The 22811-nt window shown below is 53.4% G+C and overlaps 1 protein-coding gene across 1 annotated transcript in view; it reads right to left on the bottom strand.

The window, feature by feature from the left end:
• The window catches only part of ABCC2 (ATP binding cassette subfamily C member 2), a 97293-nt gene that overhangs the window by 52065 nt on the left and 22417 nt on the right, over window positions 1–22811 (bottom strand). The window contains exons 5-17 of the mRNA XM_074999378.1: window positions 21958–22080; window positions 21492–21547; window positions 20996–21227; window positions 20184–20359; window positions 19385–19562; window positions 18917–19171; window positions 18364–18429; window positions 17841–17978; window positions 17057–17203; window positions 4300–4384; window positions 3632–3698; window positions 2649–2775; window positions 317–493 (exon numbers count right to left, since the gene is read on the bottom strand). Of these exons, the coding sequence (XP_074855479.1) occupies window positions 317–493; window positions 2649–2775; window positions 3632–3698; window positions 4300–4384; window positions 17057–17203; window positions 17841–17978; window positions 18364–18429; window positions 18917–19171; window positions 19385–19562; window positions 20184–20359; window positions 20996–21227; window positions 21492–21547; window positions 21958–22080 (1827 nt within the window). The remainder of the gene's footprint in view (window positions 1–316; window positions 494–2648; window positions 2776–3631; window positions 3699–4299; window positions 4385–17056; window positions 17204–17840; window positions 17979–18363; window positions 18430–18916; window positions 19172–19384; window positions 19563–20183; window positions 20360–20995; window positions 21228–21491; window positions 21548–21957; window positions 22081–22811) is intronic.

Raw genomic sequence — 22811 nt, 5'->3', positions numbered from 1 at the left:
CCTACCCCATGTGCTGCACACAGACCCCGAGCACCACACGCTCTCTGCACCCCACACCTGCCCCACCTGCTCCACACAGACCCCGAACACCACACGCTCTCTGCACCCCACACCCACCCCACGTTCTCTCTTTCTAGCTTTCTCGTAGGTCCAAGAGCCTCTACCCCCATTCTGTCTACTACAAGATCCTTGAGCTTCACACATTCCTGACACATCCGCCCTCTGACACCTCCCTTCTTTCCAGGCTGCAGTGTGTCTCCTCCCAGTCTTCCCCTCAGCTCACAATGTCCTTCCCTGGCATGCCCAGTGCCAGTACCTTCTCTCCAATTTCTGTGAGGTCACCTCCAGGGAGCTGCTCCAGATCTGGAAGGAGAGCACAGGCCTCCAGGACCCGCTGGTACCTAGCCTCCTCCAGCTCTGACCCAAAAAGAATGTTGTCCTTCAGTGTAGCGTTTTGGATCCAGGGTTGCTGGGGAACGTAGGCCATGGAGCCCTGTAGGGGAGATCCCAATCTCTGCTGCTTCATCCGGTCCCTGCAGGACTTGGGCCCTGGACTAGGGGCTGGGGGAGCTGGGCCTTTGGAAGAGCGTTCACATTCCCTGTGCAGGGAGCTAGACAAGGCCAAGATGAGTTTGTTATGCTGACAGATCAGGTGCAGCCTGAGCCCTGCCCAAGGCATGACTGGAACCATTTTGGCTCACCTCCAACGAAGATTAAGAACACAAGAATGTGTTTTGATGTTATGAAACTCAGGATGCTGCACATAGTAATCTCACTTACCATCTCTGTACCATGTTATAAGGTTATACTGAGCACCTCATGCATCCCACTCAACAGTGCACTTCGCCAAACAAGAACAATCATTGATTAACTTATGTTAAACGCTGACTTTCTGCATGAAGGGTCAGGCCCTGCACACCAAGGCCTCCTGAAAGTAAATGAGCCAGTGTGAAACAGCGGAGGACAAAGACTTTGTTAACTGTCCCCCACACCCATGAAGAGATGTTCAGAAGGCCACATCCCATCAGCTTGAGCACTGGCGGGAAGGGACTAAAATTCACTGCCAAGAAGAAACAGGGTCTTTTATGTCACTTGAACTGCAAGGGGTGAGGATTACCAGGCAAAGAGCAAAGACCCCCAGTACCTGGCCTGGCTTACCCCTAAAGGACCCAAAGCGCTTGTTAATTATAGATGCAGCTGTTATGTTTGAAGTGTATATTGGAACCTATTTGTGTGTGTTTGTTTATTTGCTTTAACCTTGTAACCAATACTCATGTTGCTTAATTAATACATTGCTAGTTAATTCATTATAGGATTGGCTACAAGCATAGTCTGGTGTTAGAGCTGCGGCTCAGCTAACCTGGGATGAGCGATTAGATAGTCAGGGCTGGAAGTAATCTGAACATTATCACAGAGGTCTCCGTGTTATCTGACAAAGTGGGTCTTTGCCCACAAATGCTCATGCTCCAAGATATCTGTTTGTCTATAAGGTGCCCCAGGACTTCTTGTTCTCGACACTGAACATTGTGAGTTTTGATGCAAGGGGCATCTATCACAAAGGCAGCTTGCCTGGACAACAGAACAGATCAGAGCACCCCAGGGTGCAGCCTGTGATTTCTGGTTACTCCAATGATGGAGATTCCACAGCCTCCCTAGGCAATTTATCCCAGTGCTTAACTGCCCTGACCGTTAGCAAGTTTTTCCCAATGTCCAACCTAAATCTCCCTGGCTGCAGTTGAAGCCCTTTGCTTCTTGTCCTGTCGTTACGGGTTAAGGAGAATAATTTTTCTGCCTCCTCCTCGTAACACCCTTTTATGTACTTGAAAACAGCTGTCATGTCTCCTCTAAGTCCTCTCTTTTCCACACTAAACAAACCCCATTCTTCAGTCTGCATGGACTGTGTTTTTAGACTTTTCATCACTTGTTTTGCTCTTCTCTGGACCTTCTCCAGTTTGTCCACATAAGTACAAAACTCATAACTAAGTTGGGGTTTGTATCTTTGTTCTTAACAGACTGCCATGCTCCTGAGTCACTGCAGAAGACAGTCTGGCAGAGCTGATCATTTCTGTGACACTCAACAGTCTACAGGATAAATGTTCACTGCACCTCCCCAGGAAGTATGGGGAAGAGGGTGCTGGAGAGTAGGCCCTGATTTAGCCTTTCCACCCTACAGACTACGGGTTTGTTCTTTTTTCCATGACCTGGGTGGACACTTGTCTGCGTCACCAAGCTGCCATGTGATCACTCTTGAGAGTCAGAGAATGTCAGGAGAATCCACACCAGCAATAGCACAAAAGGTATTGGCTGAGCCAGGGAGGGACGATTTGAATGGGAAGCAGGCTACAGATCCAGACTGAGGTGCATTGCCAACCTGTGTATGTAGGGAACCCAGGCCAAAGAGCCCAGGGGGCTGTGGGGCAGGACTGAGGGCCCCAGCAGACCTAGAGGGTGTCCCAGAACTGGAGCAACAGGGAGATCTGTAAGTCATGACTGGGGTGACTTGGCCAGGACCCCACTGGGGAAGCAGGAGTCTTGGTGACAGGCCATACTGTTCACAGTACTGCCCGGGGTGGACACTTTTCCAGGTACAGGGGATCATACTATGTTCTCCCGGCATCCTACGGCAGCTCATGGGCAGCGTCTCTCACCTGGATGTTAATGTGCCCCTGGAGGTTTTCCATCTCTCCTAGCACAGCTGACACCAGGGAGGATTTTCCTGCACCCACCGCCCCAACCACAGCCACCAGGTGTCCGGGCTTGATCTGCAGAGTGACCCTGGGAGGATGACAGAGCTGTGTGGGCCTCAGAGCAGAAACGAGCAGCTAGATTAACCCGGCTAACAGCAGGCTGTGTCCCGGACTCCTGCTTCACCTGGCCTTACCACCAGGGCCTTACACGTGGCCATAAATGTCAGGAAAGGACCCAGGCCATGTGGCTAGTGAAGCAGGTGTTTCCAGCTGCCCACGTCTCTGCCCAGGGGGGCATGCGTCTCCTGCAGGCCCAGGCCCCACAGACAGGGTTGCCAGGTCAAACAGGAACCCTGGCAGCTTCACCCAGTACCCCCGATTGAACCCTTAAAAGTCCCAACCCCACTCCTGCATTCTGAATCCCAGCTCCAGTCAACTCCCCCAGTCAGATCCCTCCTCCACTCCTGTACGTCAACTCCCTGCTCCTGCCCAAAGCTCTCTCCTGTACCCCAACCCCTCATCTCCAGCCCCACCCAAAACCAGCACCCTCAGCCTTACCCTCTGGCACATCAACCCCTGCCCCAGCCCGGAGCCCCCTCCTACACCCCAAGACCCTCATCCCTAGCTCCACCCCAGAGCCTGCTCCCCCAACTGCAGACATCACACCTGAACCCCAAACCCTGGACCCCAGCCCAGCGAAATGAGCAACTGAGCAAGGCTGGTAGACTTCATCAGTGGGGGGGCAGGTGGGTATCAGGGCCTCAGAGAAGGGCAAGGCAAGGGCGGTCCATTTTCTACCAGTAGAAATTTGGCAACCCTACACATGGGGAGGGGACTGTGTTCCACCCAGGACAGCATGTGGCAATTGCCTGGCAAGGGTGGGCAATTGTCAGGAGCCCCCCAGCCCACAGCAAGGCACAGGGGCCCTCATGCAGCAAACTCACGCTCTGATGGCAGGCTCTACTCCCTGCTCCCAGGCAAAGGAGGCCTCGGAGAACTGCACGGCACAGTCTGCCAAGAGAACAGGCAGTGTCTCAGAGACGGGGATGTGGACACCCCCAAACTCAGTGTCCAGATCCCACTCAGGGGCTCTCCCACTCCTAGTGGCACCTGGATTTGAGCCAAGAGGGAAAATTGATCCTAAAGGACTCTGCATGGGGGAGGGTTATTGCAACATAGACCTTGCAAACCAACCGACTAAATTGGAACTAAAGGCCCTGCACAGGGTGTGGGTGTGCAGGGGTTGTTCCCTGGGCCCCACAGTGGGGTGGGGGGGTTGCGCCCAGGGCCCCACACAGAGGGAAAGCACAAGGCTGTAAATGGGGGGTGGGAGTGGAGGGGTTGTGCCCCAGGGCCCTGCACAAGGGGTGGGGGGGGGTTGTTCCCCAGGCCCCGCACAGGGGGTTGTAGGGGGTGATTGTATCCAGGGCCCCGCACACGAAGTAGAAGTCGGGGGGTTGTGCCCCAGGGCCCCACACAGGATGTGGGATGGGGGGGGTGTTCCCCAGGCCCCACACAGAGGTGGGAATGGAAGGGGGCACATCCATGATATGGCAGTGGGCCCCCCACAGACACCCCAGGGCCTCCCGGTGAGAACTAGCCCTTTATTTACCAACACAGGAGTCATGCCTGATGGCTGAGGGGTCTAAGTCACCACTCCCCAGGTAGCGCTCCAGCCGCTCAGTGGACACGCTGGTCTGTAGGAAGCAGAGGTGGGTGTCACACAGGTGAGATACAAGATCTGCCTGAGGAAGGTAGAGAGCTGGAGGACCTTTCTGCCTAAGCCTCATATCCTGGGGGCAGCTCCCCAGTTGTGCATGTCCCAAGAGATAGCGCAATAAGGCAGAGACCCATGCAGCACCCAGAAGACAAGGTTGTGCCCCTGTGCGGCAACTGAGGGTCTGTGAGATGTGCGTCTCTGTGGGCGCTGCACTGTCAGCATAGCAGCACTTCCGATGCCTGGGAGTGGAGACCTTTGGTAGCAGCTCCCACTGGGCCACATGTGCACACCCCCTCTCTCCCACTGTCTGTATGGCTCTGTGATCCAACCCCACAGTTCCTTCTCTACCACAGAGCCCGCAGCTGAACTCCAGTGTGGAGGGCAGTGGGCAGGTAGTGGTATTCCCTCTATGCTGAGCCACCCAGGAGAGATTCTGCTTCTGCCCAGCTTATTAGTGGAGTGTCCACATCGAACCACAGCTGGCAGCCTGTATGTCTATGGGTGGTTTAATCCACACATGCCTCGGTGCACAGAACAAAATTTACGCTGCCCATGGATGGAAAAATTAACCTGTGGGGCGCCCATAGGGAACACACCTCTCAGATCCCCAGGTACAGCACAGAGGGAGTAACCTTCATCTCTTCTTCTAGTTGTGTCCACAAGGGTGTCCCAGGGTACGTGACTGTACAAAATTCCCTGTACGTGGAAGGCTGGTGCTTTGAGGTGACATTTACTGAGGTTGATAGGATGCTGTGTCTGATACCAGGCTGTTCGTAACTGCAAAGTGGTGGCTAAAAGTGTGTGACTTTGAGGTAGTTCAGGGCTTTATAAAGCAGTGTCCAGGCAGGTGAGCTTGTGAACAGGGAGTTAGAGAGAAAGTGTTCCAGGTAAAGGAGAAGCAAATACAGGATTCTTAATTCTAGGATGGCAGGCATGTATAGTGACAGGTCTGCTGCTGCTACCTGCTCGGGATGCGCCATGTTTGTCTTCCCCCCCAAGGAAAGAAGGGATTTCATCCGCACTAAGTGCAAGCTGGTCTCCATTTTAGAAGAAAAAATTAGAGGACTGGAGGCTCAAGTGTCAACCCTGCGCTCAGTCAGGGAGGATGAAGATTTCCTTGACAGAAGGGAGCGTTTAATCTTCCAAGCACGGCAGGCGGAAGAACCAGGGAGGGTGGTAAGGGATGAAGCAGAGAACTAGCAGCATGTAACTTCTAGAATTAAAACAAGGCCGGTGCACGAGTCCTCCAATGACATCGAGCTAAGTAATCGCTTTCAGGCTCTCTCCACTGGTTCTGCGGTGGTGAATGCTTTGGAAGGAGCCTCACAGGGAAAAAATCACAAGGGAACTTCTACTGCAGGACAGGGGATGTGTAGTCCTAGGGGTGGGGGTTCAATGACCACCACCCCCATAAGGAAAAGATGGGTGGTGGTGATAGGGGATTCCCGTCTAAGAGGGACTGAACCATCTATCTGCCAACCGGACCTGCAATCTCGTGAGGTGTGCTGTTTATGGGAGCTCGAATTCAGGATGTTACCGAGAGCCTTACAAAACTGCTCAAGCCTTCAGAATACTGCCCCTTCCTACTTCTGCATGTGGGAACTAACGATACGGCCAAGAATGACCTTGAGCGGGTTACTGCGGATTATGTGGCGCTAGGAAAAAGGGTCAAAGAATTTGGAGCACAAGTGGTGTTCTCGTCTATCCTTCCTGTTGGAGGGAAAGGGCCAAGTAGGGACCATCGAATTGAGGAAGTAAATGCATGGTTACACAGGTGGTGTCGGAGAAGGGGCTTTGGATCTTTGATCATGGGACGCTGTTCTGGAGACAAGGATTATTGGGAAGAGATGGGGTCTACCTAACCAAGAGAGGAAGGAGCATGTTCACAAGTAGGCTTGCAAACTTAGTGAGGAGAACTTTCAACTAGGTTTGCTGGGGGAAGGTGACTGAAACCCTGTTGGTAGAAAGGAACTTGGAGGCCGGGAAGAAATGCAAAGAGGAATGTACAACAAAAGAGGACCCCGGGTTCGAGTAGTGAGGGCAGGGAGATCGACCGGTTATCTAAGGTGTTTGTACACCAATGCCAGAAGCCTGGGTAACAAGCAGGAGGAATTAGAAGCCCTGGCTCAGTCCAAGAACTATGACTTGATTGGGATAACAGAGACTTGGTGGGATGACTCGCGTGACTGGAGCGCTGTCATGAAAGGGTATAAACTGTTCAGGAAGAACAGACAAGGGAGAAAAGGAGGAGGGGTTGCACTGTATGTAAGAGAGCACTATGATTGCTTGGAACTCCCGTACATAGAGGGAGAAAAGCCTGTTGAGAATCTATGGGTCAAGCCCAGTGGTGCAGGCAGCAATGCAGATGTGGTGGTTGGTGTCTGCTACAGGCCGTCAAATCAGGATGATGAGGTAGATGAGGCTTTTTTTGGACAACTGAGAGAAGTTTCCGGATTGCAGGCTCTCGTTATTGTGGGGGATTTCAATTACCCTGACATCTGTTGGGAGACCAGTACGGCGGTACACAAGCAGTCCCGGAAATTTCTGGAGAATGTTGGGGATTGCTTCTTGGTACAAGTGCTGAAGGACCCAACCAGAGGTCATGCGCGGCTTGACCTGCTGCTTACAAACAGGGTGGAACTAATAGGGAAGGCAGAAGTGCGGGACAACCTGGGAAGCAGTGATCATGAGATGGTAGACTTCAGGATCCTGACCAAAGGAAGGAAAAAGAACAGTAAATTACACACCTTGGACTTCAGAAAAGCAGACTTTGACTCCTTCAGGAACCTGATGGGAAGAATCCCCTGGGATGCTACCATGAAGGGAAAAGGAGTCCAGGAAAACTGGCAGTATTTTAAGGAAGCTCTACTGAAGGCACAGAAAGAAACTGTCCTGATGCGCAGCAAAAGAAGTAACTATGGTAGGAGACCAGACTGGCTTAATGGGGAAATCCTTGGAAAACTTAGGCACAAAAGGGGAGCTTACAAAAAGTGGAAACTTGGACAGATGTCTAGGGAGGCGTATAAACGTATAGCTCAAGAATGTAGGGCAGTTATCAGGAAGGTCGAAAGCACAACTGGAATTGCGACTCGCGAGGAATGTGAAGGGTAACAAGAAAAGTTTCTACAGGCATGTTAGCAAGAAGAAGGTGATCAGAGAGGGCATGGGGCCCCTACCGGATGAGGGAGGTAACCCAGTGACGGATGATGTAGGGAAAGCTGATGTACTTAATGCTTTCTTTGCCTCTGTCTTCACGGACAAGGACAGCTCCCGGACTAATGCGACACGTGATGCATTGTGGGATGAAGGTGGACAGCTTTGGTGGGGAAAGAACAGGTTAGGAGCTATCTAAAAAACCTTAATGTACATAACTCCATGGGCCCAGACCTAATACATCCAAGGGTTCTGAGGGAGTTGGCACATGCTGTTGACGAGCCCTTGGCCATTATCTTTGAAAAGTCGTGGCAATTGGGAGAGATCCTGGATGATTGGAAAAGGGCAAAGGTAGTGCCCATCTTTAAAACAGGGAAGAAGGATGATCCAGGGAAAAGTAGGCCAGTCAGTCGTACATCAGTCCGTGGAAAAATCATGGAGGGGCTCCTCAAGGAAGTCATTTTGAGGCACTTGGAGGAGGGGAGAGTGATCAGGAACAGTCAGCATGAATTCATGAAGGGCAAGTCATGCCTGACCAATCTGATTAGTTTCTATGATGAGATAAATGACTCTGTGAATAGGGGAAAATCAATGGATGTGATTTATCTTGACTTTAGCAAAGCTTTAGATACCGTCTCCCACAATATTCTTGTTGGCAAGTTAAAGGAATGTGGATTGGATAAATGGATGGTGAGATGGATAGAAGGCTGGCTAGAAGGTCGGGCCCAGCGAGTAGTGATCACCGGCTCAATGTTGGGATGGCGGTCGGTTTCTAGTGGAGTGCCCCAAGGTTCGGTTCTGGGTCCTGTTCTGTTCAACATATTTACCAATGACCTGGATGAGGGATTGGATGGCACCCTCAGCAAGTTTGCGGATGACACTAAGCTAGGGGGAGAGGTAGATACGCTGGAGGGTAGGGACAGGGTCCAGAGTGACTTAGACAAATGGAAGACTGGGCTGCAAGAAATCTGATGAGGTTCAATAAGGACAAGCGCAGAGTCCTGCACTTGGGCCGGAAGAATCCCAAGCATTGTTACAGGCTGGGGTTCGACTGGCTTAGTAGTAGTTCTGCAGATAAGGACCTGGGAGTTGTAGTGGACGAGAAGCTGGACATGAGTCAACAGTTTGCCGTTGTAGCCAAGAAAGCTAATGGCATGTGAGGTTGCATCAAGAGGAGTGTTGCCAGTAGATCCAAAGAAGTGATTGTTCCTCTTTATTCGGCTTTAGTGAGGCAGCATCTGGAGTACTGTGTCCAGTTCTGGGCCCCCAGTTATAGGAAGGATGTGGATACACTGGAGAGGGTCCAGTGGAGGGCAACCAAAATAATTAGGGGGCCGGAGCATATGACCTATGAAGAAAGGTTGAGGGAATTGGGACTGTTTAGTCTGCAGAAGAGAAGACTGAGGGGGGACCTGATAACAGCCTTCAACTTACTGAAGTGAAGTTGCAAAGAAGCTGGAGAGAGGCTGTTCACAGTGGTCACGGATGGCAGAACACAGAACAAGGGTCTCAAGTTGCAGTTGGGAAGGTCCAGGTTGAACATTAGGAAAAACTTTTTCACTCGGAGGGTGGTGAAGCATTGGAACAGTCTACCCAGGGAAGTAGTGGAGTCTCCATCCCTGGAGGTGTTTAAGTCTCACCTCGACAAAGCCCTGGCAGGGCTGATCTGATGGGTTTGGTCCTGCTTAGAGCAGGGGGCTGGACTCAATGGCTTTTTTAGGTCTCTTCCAGCTCTATTGTTCTATGATTCTATGAAGTGGCTGCTTGGCAAGATCTGCATATTGTTAGAAAGATGATCATGGCTGGCAGCAACCGCATGGAATATGTTCAAGTTCCAAGTGGGAGCTGCACTTTGTGACGAGATAGCGAAGATAGATACACACTGAGATCCTGTTAGTGAGACATTGTTTGGATGGCCTAGATAATACTGAGTCCTGTCCTGAGTGCAGGAGACTGAACTAGAGGACCTCTCGAGGGCCCTTCCAGTTCTATGAGTCTCTAATACAGCTGGTCCCTTTCATCTTTCCACAATGGAGAGGAATAAGCAGAGCAACTGCCTGAAAGCTGTGGTTCTGTCACTCTACAAGGCTAATGCTCATCTGAAATCCACAGTGTGCAGCATGGCTTCATGTCAGTTGGCGTGTTGCTTCTGGAATTAAAGGAAGGTTGAATACTTTGGTTTAGGTGAAAAAAAGACAGCACCATGGAAAAGAATTTTGGGTGTGGTCATAACGTGACCTTATCTTCGTGAAAGACTGTGTATGGAGGGTGTGCCATGATAGCACCTCTCTTCCTTGGCCCAGGATGTGACGGTGAGCTCCGAGATGGGTGTGGTGGTGATGAGAAATGCTGTCTTTGTGGCTAGGAGGACATTGGAGCATGTTGCCTTGGGCTCAGACTGAGCCCTGTGAGACAGCAAAGAAATGAGGTGGGTATCCTAAGATGTGGAGGGGTCCCATGTTTGAGGGTTATGGTCTGCAAGACTCTACAGAAATCTTTTTGTTACCAGGTGAGAAAATATGGAATCACCTTCTGTCTCAGGGTGGAATGCAGTGACGCAGGGGAGGTGTGTGTGAATGAAACTTGTGTGTAGTTCCAATATTTCAAGTCATAGAATCATAGAAGAGTAGGACTGGAAGGGACCTCGAGAGGCCATCGAGTCCAGCCTCCTGCCCTCATGGCAGGACCAAGCACTTTCTAGACCATCCCTGAAAGCCATCTATCTAACCTCTTCTTAAATAGCTCCAGTGATGGAGATTCTACCACCTCCCTTGGCAATTCGTTCCAGTGTTTGATCACCCTGATAGTTAGGAACTTTTTCCTAATGTCCAACCTGAACCTCCCCTGCTGCAGTTTAAGTCCATTGCCTTTTATTCTATCCTCAGAGGCAAGGAAAAACAAGTTCCCTCCCTCTGCCTTATGACACCCTTTTAGATACCTGAAGACTGCTATCATGTCCCCCCTCAATCTTCTCTTTTCCAAACTAAACAAGCCCAATTCTTTCAGCCTTTCTTCATAGGTCATGTTCTCTAGACCTTTGATCATTCTCGTTGCTCTCCTCTGGACCCTCTCCAATTTCTCCACATCCTTCCTGAACTGTGGTGCCCAGAACTGGACACACTACTCCAGCTGTGGCCTAACCAGCACAGAGTAGAGCGGGAGAATGACTTCTCGTGTCTTGTTCACAACACACCTGTTAATGCATCCTAGAATCATGTTTGCTTTTTTTGCAACAGCATCACACTGTTGACTCGTATTTAGCTTGTGGTCCACTATAACCCCTAGATCCCTTTCTGCTGTACTCATTCCTAGGCAGTCCTTTCCCATTCTGTATGTGTGACACTGATTGTTCCTTCCTAAGTGGAGCACTTTGAATTTGTCCTTATTAAACTTCATCATATTTACCTCAGCCCATTTCTCCAGTTTATCCAGATCCTTTTGAATTATGACCCTATCCTCCAAAGAAGTTGCAACCCCTCCCAGCTTGGTATCATCCGCAAACTTAATAAGTGTACTTTCTATGTCAATATCTAAATCATTAATGAAGATATTGAACAGAACCGGTCCTAAAACAGACCCCTGCGGAACCCCACTAGTTATACTTTTCCAGCAGGATTGAAAACCATTAATAACTACTCTCTGGGTATGGTTATCCAGCCAGTTGTTCACCCACCTTATAGTAGCCCCATCTAAGTTGTATTTGCGTAGTTTATTGATAAGTATATTATGTGAGACTGTGTCAAATGCTTTACTGAAGTCTAGGTATACCACATCCACCACTTCTCCCTTTTCCACAAGGCTCGTTATTCTATCAAAGAAAGCTATTAGATTGGTTTGACATGATCTGTTTTTAACAAAACCATGCTGGCTGTTCCCTATCACCTTACCACCTTCCAAAGCAGACAGGAAGCTGCAAACAGGGGCAAAGTGGACAGGGAGCTGCAGACAGGGGAGTTTAAGAGGGAGTTTGACAGAGGGAGTGTGACAGAGAGGACTATAATGGTTAGGAAGACCCGCAACACCTGTGCCAGCACTACTGCTGCCTCCTCCACTTGTGCCTGTATCCAGACAGACTGCCTGACCATGGATGTTTCTACCCAGATCCTGGTGTGGCTCTGCAAGGACTGTGGCTTGCCGTTCCCACTTACTGATACCCAGGCTGAGGGGAATATTCAGTGTGGAAGGTGCCTGCTGGTGGAATCTCTCAGGCGGCAGGTGGGGGAGCTACAGGAGGAGGTGGCCAGGTTGAGGAGTATCCGAGTCCATGAACAGTTCCTGGATAGTATTCAGGTGGAGACTGCGGAGGTAACTGTCCCAGTGCACAGGACAGCTGATAAACCACTGGAGGAGGTGGATGAGGGTGGACACTGGCAGCTGGTTACTTCTGGCAGCAGGCAGTGTCCCACCCCTGCTCAGAACCCTCCCACCGTGGTACTGGGAAACCGCTATGCTGTACTCGATACAGGAGACCAAGTCCTAGGAAGCAGTCTGGAATGAGTGTAAAGGAACATTCATTGCCAGGACACATTTGCTATCGCACCAAGTCCAGAATCTTTTCCATTCAGAGAGGCAAGTATGATGAATTGTGTCATGTCTGTTATTTAAAAGAACCTTTTTAATCGCTTCTGAAAAGGTAGTCTTCAGATCCATGAACCATGGAGGAGCCAAGCCTTCGGATGGAGACGTTCTAGACTGGCACGGAGAATTTGGCCTGCATCATGCGAAAGGAGGTATGGAGTCAACTGCAGAGTAACTGGTGGAGAGACTGCCATGCACATGAGCTGTGGTTACCAAACGGTCCTGGCCATACTGGGACTATGAGAACGACTCTGGCTCGATGCACCCATCTCTGGTAAACTACTTTGAACAACAGGTGGCATGGTGGGAAGGCATCACGTAGGGGTGCATTCCATGTGATGGGGAAGATGTGCCCTCAAGACTGGTGCCCTAGTCCCAGTCTTGAGGAGAACTGCAGACATTGTCAGATGTAGCAAAGAGATCTGTGCTTGGGAACCCCCAGAGGTGGACTAGATATTGCAGGGCTCTTGTGTCTAATACCCAGTTGTGGTCTCGTGAGAACCTCCTACTCAGTATGTCTGCCATGGTGAACTGATACTCAGGTAGGTATATAGCAGAGATGCTGATGTCATGCTGGATACAGGAGTTCCACAGTTTCAGTGCTTCTGAGCACAGGGACTGTGAACTGACTCCCCTGCCTGTTGATGTAGAACCATCAGGCAACGTTGTCTGGTATTACTCTTATGGCCCTTTCTTTGATCATAGGATGTGTCAGCATACGCTGCACACTGCACTCAGCTCTAGGAGGCTGATGTGCAACCTGAAATATGAGCAGGGCCACCTGCCTTCCACTGTGTGGGTCTGCAGATGAGCTCCCCAAGGGTTAGCCTCCACCCACCAGATTTGTTTGGATCAGAAAATGGTGGGAATAGAAGCCCTTTGTTCTGGGATGGGATGGGACCAGTTCTGCAGACCCTTGTCACAGAAGGTGGTTTGTTTCCTGTAGCAGTTGTTTGTGGGACGGTCTTTGAAGCGGGATGGTGAAGAGGGTAAGTGGGGGGAAAAGAAGAGTGAGAGACGCCTGGCGTGGAGAACACTTTGTTGACAAATTAAGACCCACTTGTCTGAAGTGATTTGTCACCATGATGGACATGCGGGGCACAGCAGTTGCCAAGCTGATGGGCCGTTGAAGATGGTTGGAGTATCTTGGACAGAGGGAGGCATCTCAGGGCCTCAAAAATCCTTCAGAACTATTGTTTGAAGGTGGTTGTGAGAGATGCAACTGTTGTGCTGCTGTCTGCCTGTCCTTTGTCACCAACATCATGTGTCACGTGGCCAGTGAAGTGTGACGGGTCGAGGTCAAGACCTTTGTGTAGGCAGGTTCTACCCTTCCTTCTCTTTGGCACCAGTGTGCATGGGATGTCGCTCTAGAGTCTTTTAAGCTACATCTGGACTCATCTGTGCACTTGGCACAGAGGTTAGGTTCCTCAAAGGTAGAGCCTCTGAAGCTTGCTGGGGAACCACTGATGCTGCAGAGGAGCGGGGAGCCATGTCTGTGGAATCCAAAGAGGCTTGCAGTGCCCTGTGGGACAGGAGTTATTCCTCCATTATCAGCAGCAGCGCCAACAGCGGCTGTAGCCCAGGGGCAAGCTGGAGGGGAGGGCAGAGGGAAATCCAAAGGCAGAAGGGACAGGACTTAGGGGAGTCAGAGCTGGCCCTCAGAGCAGCAGAGCAGCGGCATAGAGCACCACAATGTTTCAAACGGGCCTGGAACTCCGGGGCATGTGGATGGTGTGATGGAGTGGGGGGAGTGCAAATGCGAGACTCAGGCTGGATGTGAGAGACAAGCAGAGCAGCTCCCAGTGGCTAAGGATGACCCTGGGGCTACAACTGGCAGGTAACACCTCTGCCCTGAACAAAGAGGAGGGAGGAGCAGAGCTGTTTTTTGAATCGGGGACGGCAGTTAGAGGCTGGGGAAAGAGAGAGCTGGAAGGCAGCCAGCTTGAGGAGGGGAAAAGCTACACCCCAGAGGGGCACCCCTCGGGGTCTTCCCCCCAGGACGGGTTGGAAGGACTGTCTCTGACTGCTGTACTGTCGCTTCTGTGAGAAACTGGGCATCTGTTGCCTAATAAACCTCCTGTTGTACCTGCTGAGTGAGAGTCACTCCTGCCAGCGGACGGGGTGCAGTGCAGGGGGACCCCTGAACCCCATCACAGATGGTATTGAGGCTGGGGTGTGCCAAATCAGCCTGGTGAGGTCCAACAAGACCTCGTTGACCCAGAGCACTATTGTGGCAGATGTAGAGGCTTGCAGGACATTAAGCAAGCTGTGCTATTGCTCACTGATGTCTTCCAGAGAGACCTGGAGAGGGTCCACCCCCTTGTGGAACATTGCTTGAAACTGCGTGAAGTCATCTGCAGATGTTGGGGGCGGTGGCATAAGGTTCACCTGGTGGGAGGGGGATGAGAAGTGGGTTGTGGTGACTCATCTTCCTCCATTTCTTCCTCCAATTCCTGTAGCATTTCTTGTCCAATGTCTGGCAGTCTAGAGACTGATGAAGACAGATAGTTTTGTGTCTGCCTCTGCTCCATGGGTGTTTTGGGAAAGTGCACCATGCACCCAGCTCAGGAGGAATTGGCATGTGCGGACTGAATCCTGGGGAGTCCACACCAGGGAGATGGCTCAGTTCTGGTCACCAGGTATTGTGGACGAGAGGCTGCTTCTGTGTGAGCCTGTGCTCGATCGGATGGGGTGCGTGCATGGGAGTGCTCGTCCCCTTGTCCCTCACTCAAGAAGTGTGGTGGGTCATCGGTGGTGAAGGAGAGTGCTGTTGCGTCTCTGGAGAGCAGGCACGTAGCACTAGGAACTTGCTGCGGAGAAGGAGTGACTCCATTGTGTCTGACACAATGAGGTCTCCAGGGAAGCTGAACTCCTGTGGCACCGGCGGGTGCATGACTGGCACCGTTGCTTGTGTACTGGTGGAGGACACAGACAGTGGTCAGGGCGAAATGCATTCCTTGGTCACACAAAAGCTGAGGGCTTGCTTGGTGCCAGTGGGGTAGCTGGCGCTGAAGCACTGAGAATTATCTTCATTGAGGTGGTGGGTACTGCTTTTGAGTCCTACGTTTTCTCAGCACCAAGAGACAATGTTTCCACCTGCAGTCCTGCCAGTTTAGGGTCTTTGGACCCATCCTTTGTGCCAGTACTGCAGGTGCTCAGATATCACAGGAGCTGCCTCACCACTGAGGATGGTGTGTGGTAAGACAGGATCAGCTGATGACTATGCAGATGGTGAGCACCACACAGATGAGTTCACAGCAAGACAGGCATCTCCTAAACCCAGGGGGCCTGGGCATTAACTAAGCAGGGAGTGGTTCCCAATTGTATTAAAAAATGCAACCCATGCTAAGCTGCAAGAGAACAACGGGGAGGCAAGAACAATGCATTTTTGGGCAGGAAGGGAAAAGAAAAATGAAAGGAAATGTAAGTAGCTCCAAAATATAATGGCAGCATGACTGTGCTGGCATCACTGCTGGTACTAAAGGCGAGAGATGCCTGCAGAGCTCTGTGCAGGGTGCCATCCCAGATCAAGGGCAGTAGAGAAGGAGCTGAGGGCAGTTGGACCACACAGCACTACACGGATGATGCTCACAGTGCAAGACAGGGAGGAGCACATGTGCAGCCCACTGGCACTGTTAGTGCACAGCAAGGGCTGCCACGCTGAAAGTAGATCACCCAGAGGGAGGCTACTTGAAGAACACATCAGGTAGATACACTGGAGGGCAGGGACAGGGTCCAGAGTGACCTAGACAAATGGGAGGATTCGGCCAAAAGAAATCTGATGAGATTCAATAAGGAGAAGTGCAGAGTCCTGCGCTTGGGACCGAAGACTCCCAAGCACTGTTACAGGCTGGGGACCGACTGGCTAAGTAACAGTGCTGCAGAAAAGGACCTGGGGGTTAGAGTGGATGAGAGACTGGATGTGAGTCAACAGTGTGTCCTTGTAGCCAAGAAGGCTAATGGCATATTGGGGTGTGCCAGGAGAAGCATTTCCAACAGATCTAGAGAAGTGATTATTCACCTCTACTCAGCACTGGTGAGGTTACATCTGGAGTACTGCATCCAGTTCTGGGCCCCCCCAGTACAGAAAGGATGTGGATGCGTTGGAGCAGGTTCAGCAGAGGGCAATGAAAATGATTAGGGGGCTGGAGCACATGGCCTGTGAGGAGAGGCTGAGGGATTAGTGTTTATTTAGTTTGCAGAAGAGAAGAGTGAGGGGTGATTTGATGGCAACCTTCGACTTCCTGAAAGGGGGCTCTAAAGAAGATGGAGAGAGACTGTTCTTCATGGTGACAGATGGCAAAACAAGGAGCAATGGTCTGAAGTTATAGCGGGAGAGGTGTAAGTTGTATATTAGGAAAAACTATTTCCCCAGGAGGGTGGTGAAGCACTGGAATGTGTTATTGAGAGAGGTGATGGAATCTCCATCCATAGAAGTTTTTAAGTCCTGGCTTGATAAAGTGCTGGCTGGGATGAATTAGTGGGGGTTGATCCTGCTTTGGGCAGGGGGCTGGACCAGATGACCTCCTGAGGTCCCTTCCAGCCCTAGGATTCCATGATTCTATGAACTGCAGGCCCCAGTACTGACAGGGCCTCTGGGTGCCACCATAACAGATACAAACAGAGAAATAAATTAGAGGGGGATTGGTATGGAACCCTACAACACAAACTGACCTCCTCCTGCTCCCCTCTGACTCCTGCAACAGATCCTGAGTTTTGTGCCCCACACACACTGACTCACTGGCCCCAAGACTGGCCACATGAGTGCCCCACCCTGAGCCCTATATGCTGAACCCTGGTACCTCAGCATCTCAGCCCCACACACTGAGCCTGACCCCTATGCTGTTCTTGGGGTTAACAAAAGGGCCCAAGACTCAACCCTCCTTCTCTCTGCCTTGCCCAGGGTGCAGGTGCTCACCTGCACCAAGGAGGAGATGAGCATGGGCAGCATGGCCATGGGGAAGCGCAGCACGTTGAAGAGGGAGATGGAGGTAAATGCCTTTTGTGCATCCAGGACGTTCTTCTCATCCACCAGGACGTAGAAAGTGAAGCTGGCCACGGAGACCTTGAGGCAGGAGGTGTTAGAGACAGCCCTGCAGCCATGTCCTCATCCCCACCACACTGCACCATGTTCGGCTGGAATTCCACCCCCACATAGCGCCCTCAGTGCTCCTGGTGCTTGTCCCTTCCTCCGCGTGCAGGGGCAGGTGCTCAGGCCAGGCGTCCCATCCTCCCAGTGCACAGTACTCCTGCTGGGGCCCCACCCATGCATTCACCCCACGCTGTGCTCCTGCTGCAGGAACCCCCGGAGCTCTTGTTGGGTTCTCGTCAGATGAGCTGACAAAGGGCAATAAACATGCTTGCACTTTACCTGCCTTCCCTGGGACAAGCACCTGCTTGGGACCCTCCCAGGGACAAACACCCCACCCAGGGGTAAGTCCCAGTCCCTGATCACAAGGAGGCAGCATGAAATGGTGGGGAGAAATGGGCACATTATTCCCCTTCCACAGCCTGTCACCCCGGGCACATCCATCCCCCAACCTCAAAGCCCCATCCCCCACCCCCAAAACCACCCATGCACACACACCCACAGGCTTCTATTTTCACCTAGACATATCCCAGCCCCCACTGCTGCCCAAGAGCTGCCCCACCTCCAGCTCTGTCTTCCCAGGGACACCACCAGTGCTGCCCTGCATGCTCACCAGGAATGGGGAACAGGTGAAGATGAAGATAGATATGGCCTGAAGATAAGTGAAGTGCAGCAAACTCTTCAGCTCCTGCCCCCGGATCTCCCCAACCCGCCTCTCAAATGAAGGCTCCCAGGCAAACAGCTTCAGGATCTGCACAAAACCCAGAATGAGAAAATCCTGGTCCCCGACCAGTCCCCGCCCCTAGGCTCAGCTCACCTGCACACAGAACCCAATCCCCCTATCCTAGGCCTGCTCTCTGGCCTGCAGCCCCACCCAGAAGTAGCTGAACAACCAATTGGGGCATTAGGGTGGTCACCTTCCTGGACCATATATCGACTCCCAGCCTACCACGTGCAATTGGCTCGGAGGGAGGGGCACTGCAGCACTGTTAGCTAGACACGTCCCTACATGGGGCAGTGGGCCCCCAAGAGCCTTGGAGAAGGACGGCCCGGCACCAACCCCCGGTGTCTCACCCTCAGTGCCCGGGAGGGGAAGGGGCAGCCTGGCCCTGAGGTGTGGGGCCCGTGGTGCTCACCTTGATCCCACTGAGGATTTCATTCATTATTTTCATGCGCTGGTCCTTGCTCCTCATGTTCCTCATCTGCCCAGAGAAGAGCCAGCCAGAAAGGCGAATTGGTCCCCCCGGCCAGACCCAGCCCAGACCGACGCAAAGGGCAGCTCCAAAACTCAGGAGAGCTCCACGAATGGGCCACACTGACCCCAGGCCAGGCTCACTCACCTCTCCTCTGTCCCGTCAGGACTCCCCATGCCCCTGCACACCTGTCTGCTCCCAGCAGGCCCCTCCCCCGTTGGCAGGGCCTGTACCAGCACAGGTGCAGGGGAATCAGCTCACTGGGATGGGGTCTCTGCAGGAGACTGGTGCTCCTCAACGTGGCTTCCAGGCATCAGGGCAAGAGGGCAGCTCTCAGCAGCCCTGCACTACCTTTCTGAGCCCCATCTATATCCCCATTCCAGGAGCACTACAGGGAAGAGGCAGTGGGCTGGTGAGTAGGGGTTCAGGCACAGAGGGGCCAGGAGGAAGCCTTTGCCAGGTTAGCCTGGGGAGTGGACCCAGACTCACCACTGACCTGAATGCTTTTGGCCTTGGTGGCCAGGAGAGCATTGATGGGGATGAGCAGCACCATGACCCCAATCCCTGCCAGCACGGAGGGACCCAGCTCCCACCACAGGAAGATGATGCACATGGCAATCTGCAGTGGGGCCGACCACAAGTGGTGGATGAAGGTGGCCACGTCCATGAACCTCTGGGCATCAGCTGACATCAGGTTCACCGTCTCCCCCAGCGTGTACATCTTGCGGGTGGTGTTGGATACAGTGAGTGCCTAGAGTGGACAGCACAGTCACCAGGGGCCAGCCCAGCCCAGCCCACCCCCACCCCAGGGAACAGAGGCCCAGCCCACAAGTGCCTTGGAGAAGAGGCAAAGAGCTGGGCAGAGGGGCATGTACTGGGGGGTCAGAGCTTAGGGGAGCAGGTCAGTCCCACATGCTCTCCAGCCATTCCTGGCAGGGAGTGTTGATGGGGGACCCACACCAACCTTCTTGTAGACAGCAACCATGAGGACCGTGCGCAGGTTCAGGCCCAGCACGAAGCAGAGCTGAAAATACTGCTGCAGGCAGATGGACTGAACCAGCGCAGTTATAAACAGCAGCACAGTGTAGGAGTAGCCCTGCCAGGCATGCGCCGTGGGGTCCGCCACAAAGGAGATCAGCAGTCTGAAAGTCAGGCCAGCCAGTGAGAAACCAGCCAGGCACGGGAGGTCTCTTCCGCACAGAGACCAGCCCCCAAGCTCACCCCCACCCCTGCCCTAAAAAAGACCAGCCTCCCCAGGATGCTGCCACCCTGTCCCTGCAGGGACCTCTCTCCTGGGGATGTCACAACCCCTGCCCCACAGAGACCAGCCTCTAATGGATCCTACCACCCTGCACCTCAAGAGACCAGCTCCCCATGGATCTTGCCATACCTGCCCCAGAGAGACCAGACCCCAGGGATATTACTGGCCTTGCTGAGAGAGCAGACCCCCCCTGGGGGCACCTCTGCCCCCTCCACCCCTCTGCACCATAGATACCCAAAAGGCCATCACCATTCCTGCCTCAAAGAGACTCACTCTGGAGACATTACCACCTGCACCCCTCTGACACTAGCCTCCTGGGGATTCCCCCCATGCATTACAACTGTAACAACCAGCCCCTGATCCTGGCCCATGAAACAGACCCTCCACTTGTTGGGAGTTTCCCTGTTCATCCACAAACAAACCCCCTTGGCAGGGGCTCATTCCTGGCTGGGGCGGGGCAGGTGAGAGGTCCCTGTAGAGGCAGCCCAGCATGGGGTCTCACTTCAGCAGCTGGGGGCTGCAAAACACGAGCAGGTCTTGCACCAGCTTGAAAGCCACTGATTTCAGGAGGTTCCCTGCAAAAGTTCTGACAAGGGCCTTCACCAGCCAGGCCTTGGGGTAATCCCCACTGTGGCCACCCGCTTCTTCCTCCCTCTTCCGCTTTGGGTGCTTCTCCTCCTAGAATGGAGCCGGCTTGTGAGAAAGGGAGCTGGATCAGACAGGTGCCCCACTGGTCACCCCTCCCGGGGTCAGAAACCCATGGCGCCCTTCCCCACACCTCACATCCCCATGGACTGTCTGGCTCAGACTCCCCCCACAGGGGCCCTTCCCCAGGAGAGGCACCCCTGTCTGGAGCCCTTCTCCCAGAACAGGTGCCCCACTGGGGAGTGGGGGGCAGGGCCTCCCCAGGACAGGCTTCCCACACTGTGGCAAGACCCAGACCCAGATGGCAGGGAGGCTGCATGGGATGGTAGAAGCAAAGTGTGGTCGGGAAGGGTTGGGGAGCTGCACAGGTTAGTTCTTCACACTCTCGTACCACAGACGTAGGGCTGGGCACAAGGTGTGGGCAGCACAGAGACAGCCAGCTCATGATGGAGCAGCGCTCATGGCCCTGGCAGAGGGGAGCTGTGAGACAGGCCAGTGGGGGCTAGGGAGGGGAGCAAACCTTGAGATGAGTGGGGTACCTCTATGGAGGGCTTCCTCCAGTCCTCCTCACTCCTGGCCCCGTAGAGTCAAAGCACACATGGCCCACACCAGGACCCGGACCCAGCCCCACACCTCCAAGTCCAGCCCAGGGGGCAGCGAGGGAGTTACCATCACCAGGACATCTTGGCTCCAAGCCTTGCTGAGCCCATTCCTGAGCTCTGGGGCTGTCTCATGGGACCTCCTCTTGCGGCAGCGTCTCTCCAGCTCCCGACGGGCCCTCCTCACCTCAGTCCTCATGCACCTGTCAAACCTGCTGAAGATGTGCTGTGTTTTCACATCTTCTTTCAAGTCCCAGAGATCTTCCATTTCCAGGGGCTTGCGATAGCCCTGCAGAACCATCCTGTGGGGCAGCAAGAGCCTCCAATCAGCAACGCCTGCCCTGCACACTAAGGAAACAGGTCTCCCTTGCTGACTGCCTCTCACGCCCAGCCCAGAACCGATACAAAGCCAGCATCCAGCATCCTTCGTGTCACACCGTGCTCCTCCCTGCCAGCCCAGGCCTGGGCTCACCACAGCTCACACCACTCAGCCAGTGCCCCTGAGTCCCAGCCTGCCAGCTCCTGCTGTTCCCACCCCAGGCTCCCTCGTGCACTGCTCTGCCTACCTGCTGTACCAGCCAAAAGTGATAGAGCTCAGGAAGGAGGCTGTGACCTCTGGGTTCTATGACAAAGAAAGAGGAGTGTGTTGACCACAGCGAGCCTGTGGCAAGAACTGACTTAGCTTCCAACTTCCAAGGGGACCCCTGGGGGCTTCAGATGGGGGCAAATGGGATGAGCCACTGCGAGGCCCACAGACGTGGGGCAGAGCTGGCCAGGCCTGCAACCCACAAAGGAGGACAAAGTCCTGCAGGGTTAAGTGTGGGGACTCACTCCCCCCACCTGGCTCACACAAGGCCTCACAGACACTGTCTCACAACCCCAGACTCACAGACGGGGGTCTGTCTCTGGAGCCCACATGTCACTAGCCCCTCCATGCTGAAGCACCTTGTGGCATTCTCCCCCTGCCCAAGCCACCCGCAGGCTCCAGTGGCTGCATCACCCGATGGCCAGAGCTTGGCACATAGCTCTCACCCTCTTGGCCATTTCCTCTGTTTCTGGGGCGACATCAGAGAAAGTGGAGATGAGCAAGAGAAGGAGCTGGAGCCCATAGGAGATGAGGAAGAGGCTGAACCTTGGCAGGTCAGGAACCAGGCCCTGTGGGAATAACGGAGATCCCTGCCAACGAGGTATGGACTGACACAGGCTCTGTGGGAGAGGAGACCTCAGGGATATGGGAGACCCCTGAAATGAGGTACTGATACAGTGTGATGGAGTGGGGCCGGGGGAGTGAAAGTCAGGTTGGATGCGTGTGAGACAGGCAGAGCAGGTCACAGTGGCTAAGGATGACCCCTGGGCTGTACCCTAAGCTGGCAGGTAACACCTCTGACCCGAACACAGAGCAGGGAGGAGCCAAGCAGCGTTTGAATCAGAGGTGGCAGTTAGAAGCTGGGGGAGAGGGAGGAAGGCAGCCAGCCTGGCGAGGGGGGAAGCTACACCCCAGAGGGGCACCCCTCGGGCTCCTCTCCCCAGGACTGGTTGGAATGACTGTCTCTGCCAGCTGTACTGACACCTGTCTGCTGAGCTGGGCCTCTGTTGCCTAATAAACTTCCTGTTCTACCTGCTGAGTGAGAGTCACTCCTGCCTTGACAGGGGGCAGTGCTTGGGGACCCCTGAACCCCACGACACAGGCCCATCTGGACCCAGGGAAAACCAGGGAAGTGAGTGGGAATGGGTCTTACCACAGCTGCACCTCCAGCCCCCTGGCTAAGGCTGCCTTAGCATTTCTGCTCTCTTCTCCCTTTCAGCTGCTCCTGAATTCCTGGAGCTCCCTCCCCTCTGGCCACATCTGTCTGGCCATGTCCCCAGGGGCATGCACTAGGGTGCGC

The sequence above is a fragment of the Carettochelys insculpta genome, chromosome 7, assembly GCF_033958435.1.
Source record: "Carettochelys insculpta isolate YL-2023 chromosome 7, ASM3395843v1, whole genome shotgun sequence".
NCBI lineage: Eukaryota > Metazoa > Chordata > Testudines > Carettochelyidae > Carettochelys > Carettochelys insculpta.
Note: the sequence above shows the minus strand (reverse complement) of the source record. Positions and strands in the feature narration are given on the sequence as shown.